Consider the following 21,320-nt stretch of genomic DNA (forward strand, 5'->3'; position numbering starts at 1 on the left):
ACACATTGGGGAACCACTGGTCTAGATAAAAGAGAATCCTGATGAGAAGCCCACATTATAGAGTCAAGAAAAAATAAACAGCTCCAAGCCTTGATAGGGAGATATTTTTGTGTATGCCCAGGGGTGCCACAGCAACATGCCCTAAAATCTATCTACAAGAAAACTTTTTCTCGCTTCAGGGGAGAACACAGCAGAACCTGACAACTTCTTCACCAGCAGGATCCTGGATGGTTAAGAAGATACTCAAAGGGAACTGAAGCTCCAGTCTGTGACCTCTTATTTGGTGGCATGTTTAAGTATTCCTTTGTTCCTCCCTTGTCTTAGCACCTCATTTCTTCAATTTTTCTCCTTTTTCCAGGAAATAAGTGGTTTGTTTGTCTGTTTATTTTAAGCAGTTACTTTACCAAATACACATGCAAATAAGATGCCTTACAGGTATCTTTTGTATTTATTGTTCTCACCACTAGGTTGCTTTTTTTTTTTCCCCACTCAGCACTAAAATATTTATCCGTTCTGCTTTGTTCAGCTTTTTACTGAGTGTGAAGCAAGAGTGTCAGTGGTTAATGGTAGAGCAAGATGTAGAGATAGTAAGCTAAATTAGTGTAGGGCGTTAGGATGCTTTCAACAATCTGTCAGTCTCATGTATCTGAATTGTACTTATTGAATGCCTATTGTGTTACCAGGTACGTGGTATTTTTCTTTGTGATAAAATAAAGAGATAAGATTCCATTGCTGGCAGATGGAACACAGAATTTTTGGAAGACAAATAGGAAACATGAAGGATTATGGGAAAGTCTTATTAATGTTTTAATGGCAGCATGTGCAGGATATTTAAGGATCACAGAGAGACAATGAGAAGAAGAAGCATCTAACTATGTATGTAAAAAGAGTAACAAGAAAAAAAACCCAGTTTTCCTTAAATTTCTAAGAGGTGTAAATCATAATACAGATAGAAGGGGGCATACAGAAGTTAATTGTTTGAGGGCAAGAGAGTTGATTCTAGGATAAGCATATAACACGTAAAAACACAGAGTTGAGAAAAAGCAAATCTTGTTGTATAGGTGGCTGGGTCCATGTGTGTGGAGTTGGAATGTACTCATGTGAAGGGAGTTACTATTTTTTCATAAAGTTATGAATGCTAAGGAAATTGTCTTAACAAGGAGTGACACAATCCAATTTATATTTTGGACAGATTTTATGTCAATGGAATTGTGGAGAAACTTGATGACCTAGAATAGAGTCAGATAAATCAGTTAGGAGGTTACTAAGGAAACAAGCAAATCCTGAATTCATATCTCTTTTCTTTCAGCCAGTTGCAGGCCCACCTGCCAGTCATGGTATTATCTCTCAACGACACAGGGACCCAGATGACTGAATTCCTGATGATCTGCTTTCCAGGAATGCAGGACACACAGCACTGGCTGTCCGTAGTCCTGGCTCCTCTCCTGGTTTTGGCCCTTGGGGCCAACTTTCTGTTGTTACTAGCCATCTGGCAGGAGGCATCTCTGCACGAGCCCATGTGCTACCTGCTTGCCATCCTCTCTATGCTAGATGTCATCCTCTGCCTCACAGTCATCCCCAAGGTCAGACCCTCCCTGGATTTACCCCTGGGCGCTCAATCATCTTTCTCTAAACAATTCCTTGTTTTGCTGCTGTAAATACTCCTGTAATTTTTGGTTGCTATCTTAATTTATTTATTATTAATTTTTATTGGAATATAGTTGCTTTACAATGTTGTGTTAGCTTCTGCTGCACAGCAAAATGAATCAGCCATACATATACAGGTATCCCCTCCCTTTTGGGTTTCCCTCCCATTTAGAACACCACAGTGCATTAAGTAGAGTTCCCTGTGCTATATGGTATGTTCCTCTCAGTTGTCTATGTTATACATAGTATCAATAGAGTATATGTGTCAATCCCAATCTCCCAATTCCTCCCAGCCCCACCCCTTTCCCCCTTGGTATCCGTACATTTGTTCTCTGTGCCTGTGTCTCTATTTCTGCTTTGCAAATAAGATCATCTGTACCATTTTTCTGTAATTTTTGAAAGAAAATTTTCAATAAATTGCCCACAGTGTCACACTAGGTCTATCACAGCTTCCAGATATGTCCCTTCTCATTCGCCATGCCCATGATTTTTTAAGGTTCTATTTTTTTTCCAAACCGACATGCTCTCTCTCAATATCTGTCAGTGATATTCCAAGTTTTGACCTTTTCTTTACTTCTATGGAAATTCTCCTTGACCACCCCACCTTTATACTCAAGGACTCTAGAATTTTCTTTCTAAAATATAGCTGATGTATGTTTATGTCCTTTACTGAGATCGGAAGCATAATTGGAAGATGTTTCTGATGTGTGAGGAGAGGTAGGATGTTGTCCAAATATAAGACTTACTGGGCTTACTGGTTTTGATGTTCTTGTGATACATTTAGATGGGCAGATGTGTCCATCTGGAGTTTGGGTAAGAACTCTAAAGATCAAGAGAAGACAGGCTAGAAATAAACGTTTTTAAACAAAAGGTGTGGTCTATAGTTGAGGAGAAAAGAGTATAAGCTATGCTCTGGAGGTTTGGATGCACATAGAAATGAGGACACTGTCCCAGATAGGATTATAGTGTTATGGTTTGGGGATACGGTTTGGGAATGGTTGAAGCCATCTAAGGGTTCTCCCAGGGTTAGATATCCCAGGGTGAGGATGATTGCACAGTTTTTGAAAATAATAATTCTGGCAGGTCCTGCTCATCTTCTGGTTCAACATGAAGCCCATCAGCTTTGCGGGCTGCTTCCTGCAGATGTTCATCATGAATACATTCCTTCCCATGGAGTCCTCCACCTTTCTGGTCATGGCTTATGACCGCTATGTGGCTATTTGCCACCCTTTGCGCTACCCGTCCATCATCACCGAACAGTTTGTCATCAATGCAGCCATCTTCATCGTCTTCCGCAATTTGCTGGCCACACTACCTACACCAGTTCTGGCTGCCAGGCTCAATTACTGTGCCAGCAATGTAGTAGAAAACTGTATCTGTGCCAACATTTCTGTAGCAAAGCTCTCCTGTGGGGATATTCACCTAAATAAGATCTACCAGTTTGTGAGTGTTTGGTGCCTACTGGGTTCTGATTTGGTCCTTATCTTGCTATCCTACTGTTTCATCTTGAGTGCTGTTATGCGTCTGCATTCAGGGGGTGCAATCACCAAGGCCTTGAGTACTTGTGGTTCCCATCTCATTCTTATACTTTTCTTCTATACATTGCTTCTAGTCTTCATCTTCACAAGCAAGGCAGGGAAAAAAGTGCCCTCAGAGGTACCCATTCTTCTCAATGTCTTGCACCATCTCATCCCACCAGCCCTGAACCCCATTGTTTATGGAGTACGGACCCAAGAAATCAAACAAGGAATTATCAAGCTACTCAAGTACCAGTGCTGAGAGATATGAGTCAAAGATCAGGGGTTATGGAAGTTGGAGTGTTTTAGTGATGGTTTCAACTGAATGCCCCAAGGAATACAATATAACATCCATGCTGCTACCCTCATCTTGAATTTAAACCTTCCTTAACCACTATCACAATATTTATCCTCACTAGCCCCCTCCTCAAACCCTCATTGAATACATGTTTTGAGATCCATTATTTTCTTCATTCTGACCCCTTGCCATTGTGATCCCTCAAATATTCATTCATTATTAAATAAGTATTTAGTACCTTCCACGTACTTCTCAGTCTTTACATTCTGAGTGCCTCTCCCATTTAATTCACAGGGCAGGGTGGGACCGTGCTTTAAATAGAACATGGGGAGTATGGGTAGGATTAGGGAAACAAATGAGGTCTTTATTTTAATAATCTGGGTGGAAAGTGATAATGATTTGGACTAAAGGTGTGAGTGAAAATTGAAGTCACGGGTCACAAGATTTGTTGAGAGTTCACATGTAGGGTGTAAAAGATTGAGAGGAGTAAAGAATGACACCAAGATTTTTTGAGAGAGCAACTAGAGAAACAGAATTGCCGTTAACTGAGGAGCTTTTTTTATACGTGATATCAGAAGCTTGGCTTTAAACACTAAACTCTGTTTCCATACCAACCTCCTTCAAATGACTCTACTTTTGAAACGACTATTAAATATCCAAACAGAAATAAAAGTAAGTGACTGGCACACTTCAGGGGCCAGATCCACACCAGGAACAGTAGTTTGAGTCATCAGGGTACAGACAGTATTTATATTCCATTTATAATATAAACGTCCTGGGGAATGTAGTGTACAGCATGGAGACTATGGTATGTAGGGCCACTGCCATGCCCTGTGGACATTCTGAAATATATCCTTAGATCAATCTCCAGTGCCAGGTGGAATGTCCTCTAAGATATCCATCTGATACACCTGCCAGTATAGGGGAAGAGTTCCTAATTCCTAGTAACGTTAAAGTTACCACATTACCTTCACTTTTACGTTACCTGGATAGTTGCTCTATAGTTCAAAGGGCCTCATTTCCTATTTGTCTGCCTTTCTTTCTTTCTTTCTTTCTTTCTTTCTTTCTTTCTTTCTTTCTTTCTTTCTTTCTTTCTTTCTTTCTTTCTTTCTCTCTCTCTCTCTCTCTCTCTCTTCTTTCTTTCTTTCTTTCTTTCTTTCTTTCTTTCTGTAAATCTTTATTTTTAATGTGCTCTCACTCCACTGTAATAACCTGTTGGGTTCAACACTGATTCATAACTAAATACAAAGAGTAGAAGGTGGATTTAAATAAACTTGTGTTTGATACGCCTACCATGAGAACAAAAAAAACTAATACCTTAAGAGAACTGTCCTGGAGTCATGAAAAGATGGCATATTTAACAAGAGAAAAAACAGAACTGACCTTGGTTTGAAAACAAAATACATGTTAGTAACTCTTTAATCTCTAGTTGTACTGTAACTTTATATATGTTTTTTTCAAACCCTTAATATTTGTGTTTCTTTCTGAATGTTAGATTATAAAGCATTCTATTTCTCTTATATGTTCTCTAAAAAAGTTTTTTAAAAGTTAAAATCAGCCAGGATTTCCTTGGTGGTCCAGTGGTTAACACTCCAAGTTTCCATTGCAGGGGGCCCAGGTTTGATCCCTGGTTGGGGAACTAGGATCCTGCATGCTACACAGTATGGTAAAAAAAAAAAAAAAAAAAAAAAAAAATTAAAATCAGCCGATTTCAAATACTGATGCATAAAATTATGAAAATCTATCTAAGCAAGATTTAAACTTGACATAAAAAATATAATTGTTTCCTTTATGATAAACTTTTTTTCTAACATGAACAATCATTGCTTATCCTGATGTTAATAATCCTTTTTATTCACCAATAAAAAATAATTAGGAATGACAATTTCCTGGATTTATTTATGCCTCATCTTCAGCCTCTGTCCTTTCACTGATGGATTTGGGCCTGTTTGACATGCATAAAGCTAATAAATAAGACTTCTGCCATTTTAACCCTTTCACTCTGTTTTCTAATATTCTATCTTCTGCTCTCTCATTATTGTAGCACAAAGAAGACTAATTCCCTGGCTTTCTTGTGGTAAAGCAAAAACAAGTGTGAGAAATTTGTGGTAAAGCAAAAACAAGTGTGAGAAATTTCATTTATTATTATAGGCATTTTTTAAGAGTAAACTTTTCTTTATTTAGGTAACTTGCTTTTCCTATCCATTTTCCTGAGTTTCTCATCAGTGGCTGGAGAAAATCTTAATTCATATTACATATCTTGAATGGGATACAGCCATTCTTGTTCTCTACTGTGTTTTTCAGATAGAAATTTGGCATGCACTTTTTAAGCAAGACAGAATTTCTCTCCCCATATTAAAAAAAAAAAACTGTAAGTAGACAAAACAATGCAGAGTTTTTAATAACACACAAAATTCCAAAACTCTGTTTTAGTAGAAATAGGTTGGGGTAATTTCTTCAGTTTTGTGGAAGCATCTCATCTAAGTTTCAGGCTGCCATTTTTTTTTTTTAATTATTATTTTTTTTTGGGGGGTACACCATGTTCAATCAACTGTTTTTATACACATATCCCCATATTCCCTCCCTTCCTTGACGCCCCCCCCTCGAGTCCCCCCCACCCTCCCTGCCCCAGTCCTCTAAGGCATCTTCCATCCTCGAGTTGGACTCCCTTTGTTATACAACAACTTCCCACTGACTATTTTACAGTTGGTAGTATATATATGTCTGTACTACTCTCTCGCTTCGTCTCAGCTTCCCCTTCACCCCCCGCCCCCTCCCATACCTCGAGTTCTCCAGTCCATTCTCTGTATCTGCTTCCTTGTTCTTGTCACTGAGTTCATCAGTACCATTTTTAGATTCCGTATATGTGAGTTAGCATACAATATTTGTCCTTCTCTTTCTGACTTACTTCACTATGTATGACAGATTGTAGTTCTATCCACCTCATTACATATAGCTCCATCTCATCCCTTTTTATAGCTGAGTAATATTCCATTGTATATATATGCCACATCTTCTGTATCCATTCATTTGTTGATGGGCATTTAGGTTGCTTCCATGTCCTGGCTATTGTAAAGAGTGCTGCAATAAACATTATGGTACAAGTTTCTTTTGGGATTATGGTTTTCTTTGGGTATATGCCCAGGAGTGGGATTACTGGATCATATGGTAGTTCCATTTGTAGTTTTTGAAGGAACCTCCAAATTGTTTTCCATAGTGGCTGTACCAACTTACAGTCCCACCAACAGTGCAGGAGAGTTCCCTTTTCTCCACACCCTCTCCAACATTTGTTGTTTCCAGACTTTGTGATGATGGCCATTCTGATTGGTGTGAGGTGACACCTCATTGTGGCTTTGACTTGCATTTCTCTGATGATCAGTGATGTTGAGCATCTTTTCATGTGTTTGTTGGCCATCTGTATGTCTTCTTTGGAGAAATGTCTATTTAGGTCTTCTGCCCATTTGTGGATTGGGTTATTTGCTTTTTTGGTATGAAGCTTCATTAGCTGCTTGTATATTTTGGAGGTTAATCCTTTGTCCGTTGTTTCATAGGCAATTATTTTTTCCCATTCTGAGGGTTGCCTTTTAGTCTTGTTTATGGTTTCTTTTGCTGTGCAAAAGCTTTTAAGTTTCATGAGGTCCCATTCGTTTATTCTTGATTTTATTTCCATGATTCTAGGAGGTGGGTCAAAAAGGATGTTGCTTTGATGTATGTCAAAGAGTGTTCTGCCTACGTTTTCCTCTAGGAGTTTGATAGTGTCTGGCCTTACATGTAGGTCTTTAATCCATTTGGAGTTTATTTTTGTGTATGGTGTTAGGAAGTGTTCTAATTTCATTCTTTTCCATGTTGCTGTCCAATTTTCCCAGCACCACTTCTTGAAGAGGCTGTCTTTTTTCCATTGTATACTCGTGCCTCCTTTGTCAAAGATAAGGTGCCCATATGTGTTTGGGCTTACTTCTGAGTTCTCTATTCTATTCCATTGATCTTCCTTTCTATTTTTGTGCCAGTACCATACTGTCTTGATCACTATGGCCTTGTAGTATAGTTTGAAGTCAGGAAGCCTGATTCCACCAACTCCATTTTTCCTTCTCAAGATTGCTTTGGCTATTCGGGGTCTTTTGCGTTTCCATACAAATCGTAAGGTTTCTTGCTCTAGTTCTCTGAAAAATGCCATTGGTAATTTGATCGGGATTGCATTGAATCTGTAAATTGCTTTGGGTAGTACAGTCATTTTCACGATGTTGATTCTTCCAATCCAGGAACATGGTATGACCCTCCATCTGTTTGTGTCATCTTTGATTTCCTTCATCAATGTCTTAAAGTTTTCTGCATACAGATCTTTTGCCTCCTTAGGCAGGTTTATTCCTAGGTATTTTATTCTTTTGGTTGCAATGGTGAATGGGAGAGTTTCCTTAATTTCTCTTTCTGCTCTTCCGTTGTTAGTGTATAGGAATGCAAGAGATTTCTGTGCATTCATTTTGTATCCTGCTACTTTACTAAACTCATCAATGAGTGCTAGCAGTTTTCTGGTAGAGTCTTTAGGGTTTTCTATATATAATATCATGTCATCTGCAAAGAGTGACAATTTTACTTCTTCTTTTCCAATTTGGATTCCTTTAATTTCTTTTTCTTCTCTGATTGCTGTGGCTAACACTTCCAAAACTATGTTGAATAACAGTGGTGAGAGTGGACACCCTTGTCTTGCTCCTGTTCTTAGAGGGAATTCTTCCAGTTTTTCTCCATTGAGAACAATGTTGGCTTTTGGTTTGTCATATATGGCTTTTATTATGTTGAGGTAATTTCCTTCTATGCCCATTTTCTGGAGAGCTTTTATCATAAATGGATGTTGAACTTTGTCAAAAGCTTTTTCTGCATCTATTGAAATGATCATATGGTTTTTATCCTTCAAGTTGTTGATATGATGTATCTCGTTGATTGATTTGCATATATTGAAGAATCCTTGCATCCCAGGGATAAACCCCACTTGATCATGGTGTATGATTTTTTAAATGTGCTGTTGCAGTCTGTTAGCTAGTATTTTGTTGAGGATTTTTGCATCTATATTCATCAGTGATATTGGTCTGTAGTTTTCTTTTTTTGTGACATCTTTGCCTGGTTTTGGTATCAGGGTGATGGTAGCCTCGTAGAATGAGTTTGGGAGTGCTCCGCCTTCTGCAATATTTTGGAAGAGTTTGAGAAGGATAGGTGTTAACTCTTCTCGAAATGTTTGATAGAATTCGCCTGTGAATCCATCTGGTCCTGGGCTTTTGTGTGTTGGGAGATTTTTAATCACTGCCTCAATTTCTGTACTTGTGATTGGTCTGTTCATGGTTTCTATTTCTTCCTGGTTCAGTCTTGGAAGATTGTATTTTTCTAAGAATGTATCCATTTCTTCCAGGTTATCCAATTGATTGGCATATAGTTGCTTGTAGTAGTCTCTCATGATCTTTTGTATTTCTGAGGTGTCCGTTGTGACTTCTCCTTTTTCATTTCTAATTCTGTTGATTTGCATCTTCTCCCTTTTTTTCTTGATGAGTCTGGCTAATGGTTTATCAATTTTGTTAATCTTCTCAAAGAACCAGCTTTTAGTTTCATTTATTTTTCTTATGGTTTCTTTCCTTTCTTTTTCATTTATTTCTGCTCTGATCTTTATGATTTCTTTCCTTCTGCTCACTTTGGGGTTTCTTTGTTCTTCTTTCTCTAGTTGTTTGAGGTGTAAGGTTAGGTTGTTTATTCAATCATTTTCTTGTTTCTTAAGGTAGGACTGTATTGCTATAAACTTCCCTCTTAGAACTGCTTTTGCTGCGTCCCATAGGTTTTGGGTTGTTGTGTTTTCGTTGTCATTTGTTTCTAGATATTTTTTGATTTCCTCTTTGATGTCTGTAGTGATTCCTTGGTTGTTTAAGAGTGAATTGTTTAGCCTCCATGTGTTTGTATTTTTTGCAGTTTTTTTCCTGTAATTGATATCTAGTCTCATGGCGTTGTGGTCTGAGAAGATGCTTGATATGATTTCAATTTTCTTGAATTTGCTGAGGTTTGATTTGTGACCCAAGATGTGATCTATCCTGGAAAATGTTCCGTGTGCACTTGAGAAGAAAGTGTATTCTGTCGTTTTTGGATGGAATGTCCTATAAATATCAATTAAGTCGAGATGGTCTAATGTGTCATTTAAAGCTTGTGTGTCTTTATTGATTTTCTGTTTGGATGATCTGTCCATTGATGTAAGTGGGGTGTTCAAGTCTCCCACTATTATTGTGTTACTGTCGATGTCCCCTTTTATAGCTGTTAGCATTTGCCTTATGTATTGAGGTGCTCCTATATTGGGGGCATAGATATTTACCATTGTGATATGTTCTTCTTGGATGGATCCCTTGATCATTATGTAGTGCCCTTTCTTGTCTCTTTTAATAGTCTTTACTTTCAAGTCTAATTTGTCTGATATGAGTATTGCTACTCCAGCTTTCTTTTGACTTCCATTTGCATGGAATATCTTTTTCCATCCCTTCACTTTCAGTCTATATGTATCCCTTGGTCTGAAGTGGGTTTCTTGTAGGCAGCATATAGAAGGGTCTTGTTTTTGTATCCATTCAGCCAGTCTGTGTCTTTTGGTTGGAGCATTTAGTCCATTTACATTTAAAGTGATTATTGACATGTGTGTTCCAATTACCATTTTCTTAATTGTTTTGGGTTTGTATTTGTAGGTGTTTTCCTTTTCTTGTGTTTCCTACTTAGAGAAGTTCCTTTAGCACTTGTTGTAAGGCTGGTTTGGTGGTGCTGAATTCTCTTAACTTTTGCTTGTCTGGAAAGCTTTTGATTTCTCCCTCAAATCTGAATGAGATTCTTGCTGGGTAGAGTATTCTTGGCTGTAGGTTTCTCTCTTTCAGGACTTTCAGTATATCCTGCCATTCCCTTCTGGCCTGCAGAGTTTCTGTAGAAAGGTCAGCTGTTATCCTGATGGGTTTTCCCTTATATGTTGTTTGTTGCTTTTCTCTTGCTGCTTTTAATAGTTTTTCTTTGTGTTTAATTGTCATTAGTTTGATTAATATGTGTCTTGGTGTATTTCTCCTTGGGTTTATTCTGTATGGGACTCTCTGTGCTTCTTGGACTTGGTGAATTATTTCCTTTCCCATGTTGGGGAAGTTTTCCACTAGAACCTCTTCAAATATTTTCACAGACCCTTTCTTGTTTTCTTCTTCTTCTGGGATGCCTATAATTCGAATGTTGGTACGTTTAAGGTTATCACTGAGGTCTCTGAGGCTGTCTTCTAGTCTTTTTATTTTTTTTTTCTTTTTCCTGCTCTGTGGCGTTTATTTCTCCCATTCTATCTTCCAACTCACTTATTCGTTCTTCTGCCTCAGTCATTCTGTTGGTTATAGCATCTAGAGTATTTTTAATTTCAGTTATTTTGTTATGCATTGCTGTTTGTTTTTCTGAGTTCTTATGAACTGTTTCTTGTACTTTCTCTATTTTGTTATCGAGATTTTGTATCATTTTTACTATCATTACTCTAAATTCTTTTTCAGGCATTTTTCCTATTTCCTCCTCATTTATTTGGTCTTGTGGGTTTTTTTCCTGCTCCTTTGCCTGCATGGTGTTTCTTTGTTTCCTCATGGTTGTCCAAGCTTTTGGGGTTGCTTGTCCTGGTGATAGAGGTGTTTATAGAAGACTGTCCAAGCCTCACACTAATGTCCAAGTATTGGATTAAAAGAATATTCAGTCTAGGAAACACATACATGTATAAGACACACAATTATTGAATCCGTTAGGACATAAGGTTCTAGAAAGACCTGACAGAACCCCAGTGTGCTATCAGATATTCAAAGAGAAACCCAGCAGAAATTGACAACTGAAACAGAACAAATCAGAGACAAAAGCAAAAGCAAACAAACAACAAATAACACCCTACACATACAAACATCAATCCAGGGAGATTTTGTAAGCTAGGATCAAATATAGAAATGAGCTGGAGTACCACCAGAGAGAATGGAGATTCTCAGAATGTAATTAGACAACTGTACTAAGAACTAAGATAAAGACAAAAGCCTAATATTAATACCAAGGCAGTGCATCATCTGGAGAATAGAGCAAGGAGTCTGAGCAGACCAATAGTGTTGCTTATAAGTATGTTAAGATAAAATACACTTAAAATGGCTGGAAGAAAGGGGAACAGAAGAGCGTAATGTGGTTGGAAATATGCAAAGAAAAAGAAAGGAATAGAAGTGTATAAAAGAAAGGGATGAAAGGAAAGTATGAAAGATATTTTGTCCGTACTACCAAAAACTTAGCTAGATATAGAAGTATATAAAAAGGCAAAAAAAAAAAAAAAAAAGAATAAAAAATATCCTTAAAAAATTATGTTGTAAAACTTGTAGATCCCTTAGGGCTAAGATCATATTTAATAAATCAAAAAAAAAAAAAAAAAAAAAAGAGAGAGAGAAAGAAAAAAAGAAAAAAAATCCAGAACTGATCCCAGAATGGACCAGTTCAATAGGTATTGATACTACTATTTCTGTTTCCTTAGCGTCTCAGCTGTAAGTGTCCTTCTCCTTGCCTTGGGTTTTTTTTTTTTTTGCGTTATTCTGTGACCAGCAGAGGTTCCTTTATTGTTCGTCTGTAAGCCTCGGTGTGTGGGGAGGGAGAGGGTACAGTAGTGGCTCTTTCTCCTGGGAGTGAGTGAGCAGTGGCGCACTGTTGTTTCAGTCAGGCTTGGAGGTGCCTGTTTCAGAGGGCGCTGGTGGCTCAGGCGTAAACAGAAAGTCTTAGAGTTGGGCCTCTCTCGGGGGTTTTTTCTTTTTGATGCTGGTTTTTTTTTTTCTCTCGGCAGCCTCCCTGCTGCTGGCGTTGCAAGGAGTTTTAATCTAGCCCCGCCCAGGCGCCTGAGGGTGCTTGTTATCCCTGAGCGCCTTAGGTGGCCCGCAGGGCGTCTCTCCACTGCCTGTTGCAGAGGCACCAAAAGAGAGGGAGAGGCTATGCGCGTGGCTCCTCCCCCCCACCCGGGAGCCTGCAGCCTCCAGCCGCCATCATGGCCGGGCAGCTCTCAGGGACCGGCACTCCTCTCCGTGGACCTCCTCCCTCCTGTCCTCTCGGTCCGTCACCCTACCGGCAACAATGTTTCTCCCCCTGAACCAGCTCTCCGGTTCCCACGCTCCCGCTCCTGGACCCTCCGTTCAGCCGCAGATCGATGTCTCAGTCCGGGAAGGCTGAGCTGCGCTGCGGACCCTCCGTATGTTTCTCATTCCCTCCCGTCTGCCACAGCTCCGCCACTTCACCCTCTTTGAGCCCTCGTAGATGCCTCCCTACCGGCTATGTCGGGCTCCCCGCAGCCCTTTCTTGTGTCCGAGGCCGTCTGCTGGTGTTCAGCTGGTTCTCTGTGGGAATGACTGCGTCCTTCCGTGCATTCCCAATGCATCTGTGGAGAGGGATGCACTCCACGTCTCTCTACTTCGCCGCCATCTTTTTCTCCTCCAGGCTGCTATTTTATCAGAAAATCTGTGTTTACTTTAAGTTGATGTGAGTCATTATAAGATCTCATGACTTTTAGACCACCAATGGAAAGACATTGGAAAAAATCATTACCTATTTCATAAAAGTAGTTGATTAAATTTGCTTTAGAAGTCAATCCTATTTTTCTTTTGAAAATCCTTCTCATTGATATTTAGTTACAAATATGTTGAAATAAGACTCTCTTCTGAAATAGTAATGTTTGCAAGAGTGAGATTTTAATTAGCTATACTGATCTATATAATAGAGAGTATATTGTGTAAATGGAATTCAGATCTAATATCAGCCTCAATTATTGTTTACTACTAGGATGGTACAAATGCATTTTCACTTTCAAGTAGTTGCTGATAGGAGTTCAACAGTAGTGAAACCAAAGACCATCAGAGGAAGTTCAAGATTCATTTCTTTTCATTACTAGATGGAGGATTAAAGAAATTGACAAGGCATGGAAAACTGTACCTTAAATTGATCAGAAATTCATCTAATATTTTATCTGAAGCTAAATGGTCCAGACTTTGGGAACTGTACTGATGGTGGACTTTGAAGCGTTTTCACTTTGGGGTCAGAAAGTAGGAACCCATAACTTTGGGTCAAGTAGGACTTTCCCTGAATGGAATTGACATTTTCGCCTCCATCAGTAATCTTGGGAATATGTCAATCCTAAAGATAAGATGAAGACTTAAATAGTATGATTTAGCTTTTTCAGAGGGAAATGCTTTGTCTCTTAGGGTCTCCTGGCTTTTTAGAACAAGAAGCAAACACACACGGAGCCCTCCCATTAGAGAGGGCCATAAGTGTGCTCTGAGCAGATAAATGCAGGCTGGGACCTGCGTTTACGATGTGAATATATAAATGATCTTGGGTTTTCTCCTGTGAACAAAATAATAAGTTGTGGTATTTGAAAGTTATCCCTGATACAATGTTCAAATTTCCCATTTCATTTCAACTGTCATGAGGGAATGTGGGAAGATTCATGACAATAGCTTAGAGGGAAGAAGTGTGGGAAAGAGACTCTACAATGTGAGTGATTGCCTGTCCTAAAGCAGGGCATGATTTCATAGACTCTCAGAAGTAGAAATGTGTTTTGAAATAACTAGTTCACTGTCTTTATGTAACAGATGAGGACCCTGAAACGCAGTGAGGCTGCTGATTTGTTCCCAGTCGCACATACTATTTGTGGTTGTGTCACTGACCTGAGTTCTTAGACTCTTTAGTCAATGGAAATTGATGAGAGGTCAGACAAGGAATTCAGGAAAGGCTTTACTGGGACTCATGCTGCAGCGCAAGGGAGCAAAAACAAGTAAGAGTTTCTCTTGCTTGCTCCCTGCAGGGGTGGCAAGCTGGCCTCTTAAATGAAGTGAGGATAGGGTCAGCTCCTGGGTCAGGCCAGAAGGGTGATTTGGGCGGTCTGCCCATCCCCTTGGTGGTGCTGTGAGCAGGGATCATGCCCAGTGCCCTGCTTTTGCTCTTGACACCTGAGAAGTGACAGTTGGGTTTTTGATTTTTTTTGTATCTTGTTGTTCATAGTTGCCCCTACTGTGCATGCATTTTTATAGTCCCTTATAGTTTCTTTGTATTCTGTTGCTCAAGGAGATGTTTGTCCAGGTGCAAGAGAAGCACGCCAGTAAAAGATCCCAGGTCCCAGCCTGTGTCATTTTGCAAGGCCTAGAATGCAGAACTTCTAAGTCACCATCTCAGGCTTTTTTTTTTCCAAGTAGCTGACTGTACTTATTTGTAACATCTTTCTTTCTACTTCTTTCTATGTGGAAGAAAACATTCCTTCAGCATTATAGGATCTAGATTGCTTTAATTCTGTTTGAACAGCATATGAGTGCCTCAGTGATTGCAAATGTTCCGTGCATCTTTATACCCTTGAACTCTAACAAAGTTGCTGTACCAGAGCTGTTGATTAGAAAATATTTCTTCAATTAATAATAAGGCTAGTATATTTCAGTGTCATTACTGGAACATCTTATGATATTGTGACATATTAGTACCCTAAAGGAGAGCCCTGTATACACATCACAAACTGAGGTATCGTGAATCCTGAAGGTGAAGCTTAAAGTGCAGACAATGGTGTGAAGACCTGGAGGAAGAAGCTTTATGTGATAACTCCCTCTAAACCTAGTAAATCCCATTTCTTCACGTATGAGCAATTCTTGCAAGAGCTCTCTCCTTTCGAGGGTTGCACCTGATAACAAGACACAATTTTGCTGGGTAAAGAATAGGAGAAGAAAGTTATTGGCCTGGTTGGAGACAAGTGAAAGAGATTTACTTATGGACTCTAGCTACTATTTATCAATCAGGACTGATTTTTAAAATACCGTAACCTTTTCACAACTGCATTATGCAGCTGAGTTAATAATTACAATAACAGTAAGGATATCTATGTTCACAATTACATATCTAAAAAATTACATATACAGAAATAGTAAATACAATATTAACTGGGATTTATTCCTCCACTATTTAATTTATCCTCCTGAGTTCTCACATTTTAGACAAAACAATACTAAAGATTGGGAAAAAAAATTAAAAAGTCAAAGGAATGCCAGATTTTCAGTGGGAAGCATTGAGGTTTGAAGAAGAGAGATAAAGTCAAGAAATTGTTTTAGAATTAAACTTACTTCTCTGTTTGAACTTCTGTTTGTGAGCTATGGATTTTAACTCAATTTCCCATTAACTGATTTATAAGTCATTCTATTTTAGGAACGCAGAGATCCAGTTGCCCTAATTACCAACCTTTCTTCAGTAACCTCTGGATTCCTTGCTTGATCTCCTGGGTGCGCACCCCATAAACAATGGGGTTGAGGGCTGCAGGGATGACATGGTGGAGGACATTGAGCAAGACTGGCACATCAGGGGACACCTTCTTTTTTGCCACATGAGTGAGGACGAAGACCAGGAGGATGGTGCTGAAGAAGAGGATAAGGATGAAGTGGGAGCTACATGTGCTTAGGGCCTTGGCCACAGCTCCCTCTGCCTTGAGTTTCGGCACAGCCCTCATTATGAGGGTGTAGGAGAAGAAGATGAGGATGAGGTCAGATCCCAGCAAAGTCCAGCCTCCAGCAAATTGGAGGAGACGATTGATGGTAACATCATCACAGGAGAGCCTGGAGACAGACATATTGGCACAGATGCAGTTCTCAATGATATTTCTCCCACAATAATGGAGTCGAGCAGAGAGGATGGGAACAGACATAGTTACAAGTGCATTTCTGGCCAAGATAAAAATGGCCGCCTTGGTTACAAATTTGTCAGTGATGATGGATGGGTACCTGAGTGGATGGCAGATGGCCACATAGCGGTCATAGGCCATGATCATGAATGTGCAAGACTCCATGGCAAGGAAGCAATTCATGATGTATATCTGAAGGAAGCAGGCAAAGAAGCTGATGGACCTGAGGTTAAACCAAAAAATGACCAGAACCTTGGGGATGACAGTGAGACAGAGCACCATGTCCAGCAGGGAGAGGAGGCTGAGCAGGTAGTACATGGGCTCGTGCAGGGATTCCTCCAGGCGGATGGTGATCAGAAGAATAGCGTTGGCCCCCATGGCCAGGAGGAAGAGGAGGCTGAGGGGCAGGGACAGCCAGAGCTGCCAGCTGGGGGACCTGGCAAAACAATTCAGGAGGAAGTTTGAAACCCCAGTGGAACCATTTCTTTGAGGTGCCATCTGCTGGAATTTGTTTCTACGTATTTCCTTTTTTGATCTAAAAAGTTGGAAACGAAATTAGCCTCTAATTGTACTAACACTGGAAGAAAAATACAGCTTAATTGGGAGCAAACATATGGTTTCTAGCAGGTTATTTTGCTTTAAATGAAGATTTTGCATGTTATATACAGAAAATAAATTTATTTCAATCTTTTGCAACGTTTGTGTCTCCTCATTTCTGAAAATATTTCTAATTTTTGAATGAAAAATATAATGTAGAATGAGTTGTGAACAATTAGCTATAGGATGTGTCCTTGCAACTGAGGGTTGTGACAAAATAGCTCCTCTAATTTTAGCAGTGTGGAGGTCTTCAGTGATTCCTCTCTGAATCTCTTTGCCCAGTTGCCCAGATAACGTCTCCTACCTTCACACTATACACTGTTCAGTGTTGCCACTCCTTTCTTTTTATTTACCTTTTTTATTTTTTTTACTTTTATATAGCGGGAACACACAGATTAAGTATTATCTCAAGGAAGTGAAAATTCCCTGGGGATTGTCAGTTTTAAGACAAAATGGTAAGATAATGACAGAGCAGAGTGCAGAATATTTTGAGAGTGGATGAGGACTAAATTCATTCACATGAAAGTAAACTGTTCCCAGGACTACCCTCCTGCTGAGTTTTAAAGGCAAGTTCAAAGAAAGCTGTGAAAAATGAGCTGCCTGTTGCAGTGAGAGATGCCTACAAGATGTTTGAGATCAGCATTTCTGGAGTCTTTAAAAATCATGCTGTGTATAGTCCCTAGATCTGTCTACTTTGTAAAGATGATCTGCTTAGGTGTTGTCTCATGAGTATTTAAATTCCACTGTTTTGCATCTATTTAGCTAGCTGGTAAAATATAAACATGTTTGCAGTGAATTAAATGAAGTTACAATACTTATGAGACACTGTGCTAAAATATATTAGGAGCATTATCTCACTTAATTATTAAAATAACCCTGGGAGGTATGTCTTACATAACTTTACAAATGAGGGAAAAGAGAGGGAGGAAGGTTGAGAAAATTCCAAGACCACACGGACAGTAAAACTTTCAATCTAGATGCAAAATTCAGCTTGATTTTAAACCCAATTCTTAGTCATCTATGCTATACTACATCTAACTAGCTAAAGAACACTGATTGGACAGTCAGGATTCCTCTGAGCCCTATAATACTATGATATTGTATTTGGTTCCTCAATGTCTGAAAAGAGAACAAGTCTATCCTCCTAGTGTAAAACAACTTTCGAAAGTTAAATGCAGTAGTAGAGGTAATTTTGGAATAAGGGCTCAGTAGATAGGAAAGGATTTTTAATAGAAGTATGAACCGAAAACTAAAATGATTTTTCAATCATGTAATACCTAATTTGATGTGACCGTTAAAGTGACACATTTGTTTCCATCTATATATGTCCTTGGTCCCACACTTCCAGTCCTGTTCACTTTTTGCTTTTCTCTTAGACCTTAACCTTCTACCAGCTGGTTCTGGGAACTGCTGGGTTAGTGAAAAATGGTGGGCATTATCCTCCTCTTTCCCAACTCTTCCCTTCATTCCTTTTGATGTTCTGCTTTAAAATCAAGTCACTTCTGTCTTACTAGTGTCTGCCAGGAACTGTCCCTCTCTCTGGAGGCAAAAGTAATTTCAAGATTCATTAGGAGTTTACATTACCTCTCAATTCCTTTACAGTCATTAAGAATAGCACATGTTAATAATGCCTTGGTAAATTTCATAGTGGTTTTAAAATGGTCTCATCTATGCCATTGAGACAGTATATGAAGCAAGAGTTGTACTTATGCTAGTTAATTTTGTCACAGCACATGCAAATTTCCATGCCAAATTCTGACACTCCTTCCTTCAATCAAGACTTGCCATTTTGCACTTCTTTTTGCATTTCAGCTCTTCCTCTGCTCACACATTATGTAGTAACATTATAGCACTTTTATTCTTAGCACAATCCCAAATCTCACCATAGTTAAACTGGATTAAAGATTCTTGCCTGATTTCTGGAACATCCAGCCACATGGAAGCACCTCTGCTGCAAGAAAAGAGGACCCATAAGGAAACCTAAAAGAAACAAAATATTTTTAAAATTCCTGGATTGTCTTGGAAAGATTATTTCCAGCACTACAATAGAATTTCTGGAGAGCAGAAATGAATAATTGTCCATCTTATTTTCCGTTCTTTTTTTAAAAAAATTTCTTGCCTTTTATCTCTTTCTTTTTTTTTTCTTCAGCCAATACTTTATTCAATAAGCAATGAGTATCTATTCATCTTTAGGGCTAAAGTACTTGGATCACTTGGATATGCATATATCTTTTTCTCTTCCTTTTTCAATCTTCCTCTGCAATCAGAGAGTCTATGGCAAGACTAGGACTGAGACCCCAGAGCTAATCATTTCTTGTCTCCATCAGGGTCCAGCTGAGGAAGGTAGCAGAAACTGGAGACCAATGAAGGAAAATAACTCAAGCTTAGAGTCCAGGATGGAACTATGTCACAGCACCCTGACTTTGAAATTTGGAGTGGCTGAAAAAGATTACCTAGCTCCCTACTATTTCGATAAATGTGAAATATTACCACCAGTCTGTCTTTTAAACTTATGGGCTGGATCTAGAGACAGAAAAGAAATTACTTTCTTCCCCCAACAGCAGATCTTCCTAGTATCAGCATTTTAGCTTTTAGGAATTCTTTAGATTGAACTGAGATAGATATGTTATTCTCCCTCTACTTCCCCTCATAGACATCCTTTTTTCTGGTCTGTCACTACGTAGAGTAAGTTTATTTCTCCCCCTGATTAATCAAGTATTTATACACAGATTTTCTCCTATAGGGTTTCTAGATTTCCAGACTTCAGACTGAAAACACCTAATTCATTCTACTAGGTCCTATTTATCAGCTATCCCAAGACGTTAGTTAATTTTCCATGGACAAGATCCAGCTTATGTTCATCCCTAGTATATGAAGGCCCCAGATGCACCCAAGGCAGTTAAGAAGTGTCCTGTTGTCACACAGGACATGGTTTCTACTACCCTTGTTTAAACCACTCAAGCACCCTTGACTCTGGGAGGACAGGGATACACGTCTGGACTGAAGACACTGGGCACCTCTGCCTTCTGGCCAATCTTGGTGTCCACGCCCCTCAGGCCCCTCTCCAGGTCTACCTTCCCAGACTCACTTACAGAGGATGCTGTAACATGGGTTCTGGCTGCACTGATGTTGGAACTGTAACCAATATAAGCTGAGATTGTTATAACCTCAGTGGCCTCAAGGACCCTGCCTTGGGGGAATCTGTCCATCCTTATTCCCTTGAGATGGAGGTGGAAATCAAGACAAGCAAGCTTATAAGGCCCTCCTAGGACAGATAGGAATGTAGTTAGGGAAAAGAATGGTTGTGTCTCAGCCTGAGAAAAAGAGCCTTTGGGAGCCCAGACCTACAAGCTATATTGTCTATAAGACATGCTGTGAACCATTTTTCTGAACATCAAGAACCTGCATATACACCCATGTATTCACACATTTAGGTACAGGAATGCTCTCAGTCCCCTCCAAGAATGCAGTAAGTTCATCTACAAGCGCATTCTCATTGGAGAATATGTATTGTCCATAAATGTGATTGAATGCATAGATGATCACTTATTATGACCCTACCTGTGACAGTATAATGATAAAAGTGAAATGAAACAAATAGAAACAATTATCGAGAAACGAAATGCATTTTCCAGAGAGGATACTCATGTAAATGTATTTTTTTTACAGTGGAAGATTACAAAGTGCAATTTGATTTTTTTTTTAATACAAGTGGCTTTTTTCCCCCCCATATCACATGCTCGTGGGATCTTTGTTTCCCAACCAGGGATTGAACCCTGGCCACAGTGAAAGTGCAGAGTCCTAACCACTGGCCCGCTAGGGAACTCCCGCAATTCGATTTTAACTTGATAATTGTGATGGAAAATGGAGTTTTCCTTTACTCATTTGTTTTCTTTTGGGATCTCTGGAGTCCAGAGTTGAGGAACCCACACTCTTTACATTGTGGCACACTAATATCATGACCTTGATTTAGCTTTATGCTAATGTTTTTGTTTATTGATATTGATAATGAAACATTTGATTTTACTTTCATTATTCAATCTCAATCCCAATTTCTGCTTCCTCCAAAAGACATGAACTTTATCTAATTAATACATGTCCTTGCTCATTCACCTTTAATATTTATTTATATATGTTATTCATAAGAAAGAGTTTTTCTCACTGTTGATGTTTTTTGTATATTGTATTGTATTGTATTATGTCTTATCCTGTTCTATATTTTTCCATTTGACTATGTCAAGACACTGTGAAAAGTATAATATGCAAATCTAGTTCATTTCTTTTAACTCTGAGTAGTATTCTATTGTGTGTATACACTTTTTATCAACAAAGACAACACTTAGGTTGGGACCTTTCTATTGCTACATTACAAGGAATATCGTCATTTATCATTTTTTTTAAAATTTATTTATTTATTTATTTTTTTATTTTTTTGGGGGGTACACCAGGTTCAATCATCTGTTTTTATACACATATCCCCTTATTCCCTCCCTTCCTTGACTCCCCCCCTCGAGTCCCCCCTATCATTTTTTTTTAATGTACACATGAAATTTCCCTGTAGTATAGATCTAGGAGCAGGATT

At 39.0% G+C, this 21,320-nt stretch overlaps 2 protein-coding genes across 2 annotated transcripts; one reads left to right on the plus strand and one right to left on the minus strand.

Annotated features, from left to right (window-relative positions):
- Positions 1-1,334: 1,334 nt before the first annotated feature.
- Positions 1,335-3,426, plus strand: LOC130861613 (olfactory receptor 56A4-like). Its single transcript, XM_057750661.1, has 2 exons — positions 1,335-1,583; positions 2,731-3,426. Exons 1-2 carry the CDS (start codon positions 1,335-1,337, stop codon positions 3,424-3,426), a joined length of 945 nt encoding a protein of 314 aa, XP_057606644.1.
- Positions 3,427-15,697: 12,271 nt separating this feature from the next.
- LOC130861730 (olfactory receptor 56A3-like) lies at positions 15,698-16,639 on the minus strand. The gene has a single exon (XM_057750874.1). The coding sequence runs from the start codon at positions 16,637-16,639 to the stop codon at positions 15,698-15,700; it is 942 nt and encodes a 313-aa protein (XP_057606857.1).
- Positions 16,640-21,320: the final 4,681 nt, after the last annotated feature.

This window comes from Hippopotamus amphibius, chromosome 9, assembly GCF_030028045.1.
Source record: "Hippopotamus amphibius kiboko isolate mHipAmp2 chromosome 9, mHipAmp2.hap2, whole genome shotgun sequence".
Lineage (NCBI taxonomy): Eukaryota > Metazoa > Chordata > Mammalia > Artiodactyla > Hippopotamidae > Hippopotamus > Hippopotamus amphibius.

What these genes read in the sequence shown, in the direction of transcription:
- LOC130861613 (XM_057750661.1), top strand. Translation starts at nt 1,335, where the DNA reads ATGGTATTATCTCTCAACGACACAGGGACCCAGATGACTGAATTCCTG. An exon ending in GCCTCACAGTCATCCCCAAG is followed by an intron (nt 1,584 to 2,730) that starts GTCAGACCCTCC and finishes TAATTCTGGCAG; the next exon opens with GTCCTGCTCATCTTCTGGTT.
- LOC130861730 (XM_057750874.1), bottom strand. Translation starts at nt 16,639, where the DNA reads ATGGCACCTCAAAGAAATGGTTCCACTGGGGTTTCAAACTTCCTCCTG.